At 36.4% G+C, this 7,994-nt stretch overlaps 1 protein-coding gene across 4 annotated transcripts in view; it reads right to left on the reverse strand.

Annotated features, from left to right (window-relative positions):
- Positions 1-7,994, reverse strand: part of orc5 (origin recognition complex, subunit 5) — a 117,367-nt gene that overhangs the window by 84,382 nt on the left and 24,991 nt on the right. For all 4 annotated transcript variants that reach the window (XR_006315100.1, XR_006315099.1, XM_043713854.1 and 1 more), the window contains exon 4: positions 407-610. Coding sequence is in view for 2 of the 4 variants with exons in the window: in XM_043713854.1 (XP_043569789.1) it covers positions 407-610 (204 nt within the window). In the remaining 2 variants the exon portion in view is untranslated. The remainder of the gene's footprint in view (positions 1-406; positions 611-7,994) is intronic.

Consider the following 7,994-nt stretch of genomic DNA (forward strand, 5'->3'; position numbering starts at 1 on the left):
CTCCCTGACCTATCACCTTCATCCCCTCCCCCACTGACCTATTGTACTCCATGCTACTCTCTCCCCACTCCCACCCTCCTCTAGCTTATCTCTCCATGTTTCAGGCTCTCTGCCTTTATTCCTGATGAAGGGCTTTTGCCCGAAACGTCGATTTTGCCTGTCCTCGGATGCTGCCTGAATTGCTGTGCTCTTCCAGCACCACTAATCCAGAATCTGGTTTCCAGCATCTGCAGTCATTGTTTTTACCTCGTTGATTCACAACCAAGCTAACCTCAACAGTATAGCACAGAGCTGATCAACCAGAGCCAACTATTTGGTAAAGCTGTCATATTGTACTTTGTTGTTCTATGACTCTCAATGCTAATTTTAAAAAGAAGTTTCTGTAATTTCATAATCAATTACTTACAATGTAGACAGTTTGATTGTGCAAATTCTGCTTGTGGACCACTTGCTTATAAAGTAGAACAAATTCATTGAATGTGTTAGACTGCAGACATGAAGTATATTCATTCTTGAGGGATAGCGAATGACCCTGCAGCTGATTAAGTATTTGTTCAAAAAGCATCCTTGAAGAAAAACATTCCACACAGTTCACAATCACGTGAGGAAACTGCAAAGAGACAAAAGACAATACATTAACCACAACACAAGCAGAAAAAAAGCTGCAAGTACTCCTCATGTCTTATCACAATACAAGAAATAGATATTGAGCCTTAATACATTACAAAGACTGTTTCAACATTTGGGGCTGGGTTTTTCTTTTTCTGCCTTTACAAATTCAGTTACAAACAATCTGCAACACCAACCCAGTTTACCAAGTTAGGAGATTGGGCATTCAATCAAAAGATCTTTTAATAGGCCTTTTCCCTCCATGTATAATATTTGAGCCTCGTTGTCACTGTCATTCCAAATCTAACACCATCTTTCTTTAATATGTAAATCCCAGGACTTTTTCCAAGTCACATTCTCAAGATAACTTAAGAGTTTATTTAAAAAGTGACATCTCAGCACAAACAATGTATTAAAGGTGTGAGGTTGGAGTCTGTTTGTATCCCAATCTTGACTGAGACTAGTTCTATTCCCAAAGTAGGAATTTATAGAATATTATATGGATTGACTGCCTGCATATTAATGAACCAAAACCTGCAACTCACTCTAAAAAAATGCATTTGCTTAACAGTAAATGGGTTGACTTAACACCAATCTAGGTTTGTTCAATATATCATTTCAGTTGCACGACACTGTGATCATTTGCTATAAATTCTGTGTCTTATGATCTCCACAGCTACCTAGGATGAAGGAGCAGCACTCCAAAAGCTAATACTTCTAAATAAACCTGAACTATAACTTGGTGTTGTGTGATTTTTAAACTTTGTCCACCCCAGTCCAACACTGGCTCCTCCACACACAAAAAAAGAAACTCCCAAAAAAAAGGGATCGGAGTGTTCTTGTGCATGAAGCAGAAAGTTAGCCTGCAGGTGCAACAAGTAATTAAATGTAAGAAAGCGTGAAGTGATAGAGGCAGATACAATAACATTTTAAAAAGGCAACTGGATAGATATACGAATAGGAAGGGTTTATAGGAATATAGACCAAATGTCAGCAAATGGGACTAGGTCAGATTGGGATGTCTGGTCAGCATGGACAAATTGGATCGAAGGGCCGTTTCCATGCTGTATGTCTATTGTTATCCCATTTTCTCACTGATGTACCTGTTTAAAAGGAAATTCCAATGCTTGGAATATAATGGCTAATGACCTAAACCAAACAAAAAGTTTGCATCTAGACAACCAAGCAGTAACTAACATCTAATTTCTTTTAAGTAGTATCTTATAGATAGAAACCAGCAAATAATTTCAGTACAATACTTTCAGGCAATAAAAGCAGCTCTCATCTGAAAATTAACTTTTATTTGCCAATCTACTTTGGTGCTCAATCTACTATAAATGATCACTTTGCAGGAAATAGAATTCAATTGAAGTCCGTTCAAAAGGAGTGAACCAAAGACAGCTTTGCCCACTAGTTTTATGCAAATTATCTTGCCTTGCAAAAAAAAAAATGCTGAACTTCCAGAAAAAAAATTGAGGAAAGAACTTGGAACATCACTCTAGATATTGTCTTACCAATAAACAATAGGTGCAGGAGTAGGTCATTCTGCCCTTCTAGCCTGCACCACCATTCAATATGATCATGGCTGATCATCCTTTAATCAGTATCCTGTTCCTGCCTCATCTCCATAACCCTTGATTCCACTATCCTTGAGAGCTCTATCCAACCAGTGGCCTGTATGAGTGAAGTATAACCTCTGGATTTTTGTACTCAATTCTCCTCAAAATAAACGGTAACATCCTATTAGCTTTCTTAATTAATTACTGTACCTGGCTACTTGGGAACCCAGAAATCTGTAATCTATTCCTTTTAATTGTGTGCCAAAGGGGACAATTTCACAATTACCTACATTATACAGTCTTTTCTGCTATAACACAGTAGTTGCAATCTTGTGCAACCTTGCACTATAGAAAAATCACGCAATAAAAATAACGGCTTATGAAAAAAATATAGGGTTGGGGCAGACCAGAAATATTAGTCAAAATCGAAACATAGACAGTAGCTTGCCGAACACAAAGGATAGCATAGTTTAAATAAATGTTAATTTCATACTTTAATGAAATAGTACAGTAAATTTAACACTTTACCTTGAAAAAAACTTGAAGATAACTTGATTGGGGGAGGGGACTGGTTTTGAGATTACAGAGTTACTAAGACAGGGGCTGAGGATCATCATCAAATTACTTTCAGGCACAGTTGTGGTTTCAGGGTTAGGACAAAAAAAAAGTTAATCCAGAAGTGGATGGCTGTGGTTCAATGCCTTCTGGCTGGTTTTTGGGAGTTGGCTTAAAAAAAGGCATCTTGTTTTTGCTGCTTTGCCATATTTCTTCTTTTAAGAAGCTGGTCATAGAATGCCAAGGCATTTTATTTCACAAACTGCTATCCCTGCTGCATTTTGCATTGTTATCATTGTCTAAGAGCTGCAACGCCATCTCAACTTCCCTCAGGATAGAAGATAAAAGAAAAGTAAAAATCTCGTGATGTGCTGCATCCTGGACTTCATAGTCTTCATCTCTTGTTTCAAATTTACCCACAGCAATAATTTGTTGTGGATCAGCTGTGCAGAGGTTTTTATAATGGGAGTCAAAGAGCTCTTCACTATCCTCACTCTCCACTTCAAATCATCTCAAAAAGCACTAGAAATTTGAACTATTGGCTCCAATAGAAGAACCTTGATGCTCTCCCAAATTGGTTGACTATTGAAGCAAATTCCACTCTTCCAGTAATATTGAAGGCTTTATTGTGTTCATCTCTCCTTTCTTCAACCTCTATTTACACGAATAATGTAATTGTTTTGTCCAGTCTTAAAATTTGGTTTCAATTTAAACACCACTTTGGCTTTCAGTCATTTTCTACTAAGGCACCGTTGGGTGGCGAACCATATTTTCCCCCCCACCTTTAGTGGATAGTGCCTTTTCTGGTTGGACTAAGTTAGGATTAAAAACTGTGAAAGACTTACATGCTGATGACGTTTTTGCATCTTATCAACAGTTAGATAAGACGTTGAAAAGGCACTTATTTAGTGGGTTTCAAGTTTGCAGTTTTGTCCATAGTTTATTTCAGGTTTTCCCCATCTTTCCTAAGTTTGACATCTTTCTCAGACTGCTTTCTTCATTAAAGGGAGCTATTTCAGCTATTTATTCAAACATTCATAAAGTATGCTCAGGTTCTCTTGATTTTATTAAAGCTATCTGGGAGGCAGATCTGAAAGAGGTAATTCTAGGTGATGTGTGGGATGAGATTTTACAAAGAGTGCACTGTGCAAAACATTGTTTTATTCAAAACAAGATTCTACATCATGCCCACTACACCAAAGTCAACTTGCAAAAATACTTGAGGAGGTGTCTCTGTCCTATGATCAGTGTCAACAAATCCAAGCAAATTATATGCTCATCATTTGGCTTAGCCCTTCTTTCAAGTAGATATTGATCTGATATTTTTGCCACCTGATCTAAGGTATCTGGTGAAAATCTTATTCCTAATGCAATTTGCGCTTTGTTTAGGGTGTCATCCTCTTTACCTAATCTTTCTTCCTCTAAAAACGACATGGTAGCATTAAATACCCTACTGGCCAGAAGACTGGTATCGCTCAAATGGAAATTCCTAATTCCACCTCCTCATACATAGGTTAGAGATGTGTTATACTTTCTTAAAATTAGAAAAGATTAGATTATCCTTATCTAACAAATTTACAAAAATTTGGAACAGTTTTCTTTCATATGCTGAGGGTGTTGTCTCTTTTTAAACTGTTCCAGACGGATGTATTTTCTGTTGTGGCAATTTTTTTTCCCTTTTTCTTTTGTTAATAAATTAAACCAGCAGTAAGATAACTGCATTATATTGTGTATTTTGTATAATTTATTATGGTTGCTTATCATTTTTTTCTTTACATTTTTGGGGGAGGTACATGCTGTGGGGGAGGGTGGTTTGGGTTTTGTTTACTGCTTGAGATTGCACCTTGTTTTGCTGTCATTGTTTGGAGAAAAATCAATTAAAAAAAAGCATTTCACAACAAAGCACACAAGTTAACTGGACATGTGATGCCAACGCAGAGACTCTGACGGCATAAAGCATTATATTCTTCCATGCACCGCAACACTTAAAGCATTGGGGATGAAATCACATGATAGCCAAAACCTGTATGCAAAAGTTTACATTTCATAAACAGCATTCATCTGTTCAATTGCATTACAGCCAATTTGTATTGATGAAACATGCATAATAGGACTGTATGTAATTTGTTAGATATTTGTTCACTCACTTAACCTATTCAAAAATCCAAAATTCAATCTAGCTTCAAAGTATTAGTTTCAGAAGTACATCTTTAATTAGATAATTTCTCAATTTTCACCCAAAGAAAACAAAATGCATTCCATGAGCAACAATATTAATAATACTTTGCAAGGTCATAGATTTCACTTATAACAGGAAATGGATCAGTTTCATCACATAATACTTTTACAAAATAACAGTGACTATGATGTAATATTTGTGTTCTAAGTAACACTATGATATGTATAATCAGATCTCAAATGTATTTTTAGAATGGACTGAAACTTTAAAACAAAAATACTTTGTAAAGAATTAGCAGTCCTACTTATCTTGTACTAAAAAAATGTAAAACTTTTAGTTATGTTGTTACAAACATGCAGTGATAGTGGGAACTGCTGCTTAAGCCAAACTAGACCAAATTATACAGATTTAAAAAGGCGTTAGATCCTTAAAAAGGGGCTCAGTAGCCAAAACCAAAAAACTAAAAACCAACAAAAATTCAAATTAAAAACGTTGGGAAAATAATAGTGCAGTCTAATTCCTGCATTGCCCAACCACCATTAAAGGCATGGACACCATAAAAGTCTACTCCAAGTCCATGGACATAACTCAAGAAGAGAGAGGCAATAAAGCCAAACAACCCTGCTCAACCAACTGATGCTTATGGCCACTTTGCCAGAAAAAACTGTGCCACCAGGAAGTTACATGACACCAGGTTATAGTCCAACTGGTTTATTTAAAACCACAAGCTTTTGGAGTACTGCTCCTTCATCAGGTGAAAACGCTCATTCAGTGGTCACAATGGTAAGACCATCACTTGTTTGTACCATCAGTTTATATATATTAAATCCAATGGAGTCAGAAGATATGTTAGGAGTGGTTTGGTTTGAAATCATGCTTATATTGCAGCTTTGGTATTCAAATTCTGCGTCTCTCTCTCTCTCTCTCTCTCGGCTGCAGGGGACTTTTGGGTTACTAGTTAGTGAGTTAGAAGATTATGAAAACCCTCTTATTTATGCTGCAAATATGACTTTCAAAACAAACAAAAGGAATATATTGACCACTGCACAACAAGCCATGATTCAGTTGCTAGTACTCACCTCAAGATTGTGAATTCAAAAGTTATACCTAGGATTTAAGCATGAAAGTTAACTCTAAGGCTCCAATGTGACAATAAGGAGGAGGTATTGCTTCCAGGTGTGCTGGCTTTAAATACAGGGCCAGTCTACCCTCTCAGGCAATGCAAATTTCCCATCTCACTTCTGAAGAACGGCTCTAACTTAACACTGGCATCTTAACCAATATTTATTATTGAAATAAACATTAAAAAAAGATTCTCTGGCCATTAGCACAGTACTCTTCTAGGAGCCTGCAATTCAAAAATTGGCTGCCATGTTTCCAATGTTACAGGAGTAAAAATACTTGGCTGTAAAGTACTTGGGGTTTCCCGTCAACATGAAAAGGTACTATTAAATCCAAGTGTTTCTCAAGGATCACTCATGATATTATGGTGACACAGCTTCATCTATCTACTTCATCTGTGCATCAGACAGTACAAGTCGCATCAGCCAAATGCCAACTACAGTTCATTCATTAAGATCCCAGTCAAACTGGCCAGTGCATATTATACAAATTGCAGTACCTAAACTTACACAAGCTTCCATACTTGGGTGATGTGATATTTAACATACTTGCATACATTTGTGATAGCTTGAGCAAACAAGTGAGCACTTATTCTGATCCTTACAGACACCGATTCTGACTTTGTTGCACAAGGCAGAAAGATATCAAAGTTTAAATATCTGCAAGAGAAACAATATGACTTGCAAATAGAACACTGCATGCAATGAGGAAATAGCAGAAAGTTCAAACAATCACAATTAAATCTAAATGAAATAACTTCAAAGAAAAACTTTTCCTAATTTCTATAGCAATATACATAAAAAGGGAAATGCATGGCACAATAAATCTATTCCAGTCAGACAAGATTTATAAATGCCTTTTGCAACTTATTAGGTCTTCTTTATTTAGCAAATAAATTAGAATCATTGTCCATATCACCTCCATTCAGATTTCAAACAGCTGCTTTTTAGTCATCATTCTTTCAGATGGGAAAAATGGGTCAAACCTTTCAATACTTGTTAGTTTATCCCACAGTCAGTCAGTAGGAAGTGGGCTTTATTGTATAAAAAAAAGAGACAAGACAGTTTTGAGATCAAGGCAGCAAAAATATTTTGCCCATCTCTCAAAAGGCTATACTAGCAAAATAATCAATGTTCAGATCTCTGCTGGAGAAAAACAGCAACTTCACTTTTTTCAAAAAAAAGATATTTTTATTGAAGAAGTTTTTTAAATAAAATTCCAATAAACCAACAACGCTACTTAATAAAGAAGGAAAAATAATGGAACAATACAAACAGAACAGAGCTATACACCTAGATATAAAACAAAATAAACAAACAAATAAAAATAATAAATAAATAATTCGAACAGATCAGCGTAATAAAAGAATAGCTCTTGATCTTAGAAAGTGTTAAATATTACTCATTTATTCAAAATTCTTCCTCTCAGAGTACCAGATTTGCTAAATCAAATCATCATGGCTATACAAAAGCCCTAATTAGAGTAGCAGGCAAGTCTGCATCAAGGTAATCCAAAAAGGGCTGCCATATCTTATAAAAATTCAGATTTTTAGTGCATCATATTTGTGAAAAAATCCAGAGGAATGTGCTCCATGACTAACTTATGCCAACTCGACAGACCCAGAGGGTTTTCAGACACCCAACACATCAGGATATTTTTCTTCACAGAGAAAGTGAGGATTAGGTTGTGGGTTTGGTATCCAGACGTTTCATTACCTGGCTGGGTAACATCAGTGGCGACCTCCAAGTGAAGCGAAGCTGTTGTCTCCTGCTTTCGATTTATATGTTTGTCCTGGATAGGGTTCCTGCGGTTTGTGGTGATGTCATTTCCTGTTCGTTTTCTGAGGGGTTGATAGATGGTATCTAGATCTATGTGTTTGTTTATGGTGTTGTGGTTGGAGTGCCAGGCCTCTAGAAATTCTCTGGCATGTCTTTGCTTAGCCTGTCCCAGGATAGATGTGTTGTCCCAGT

This window comes from Chiloscyllium plagiosum, chromosome 23 (genome assembly GCF_004010195.1).
Source record: "Chiloscyllium plagiosum isolate BGI_BamShark_2017 chromosome 23, ASM401019v2, whole genome shotgun sequence".
Taxonomy (NCBI): Eukaryota; Metazoa; Chordata; class Chondrichthyes; order Orectolobiformes; family Hemiscylliidae; genus Chiloscyllium; species Chiloscyllium plagiosum.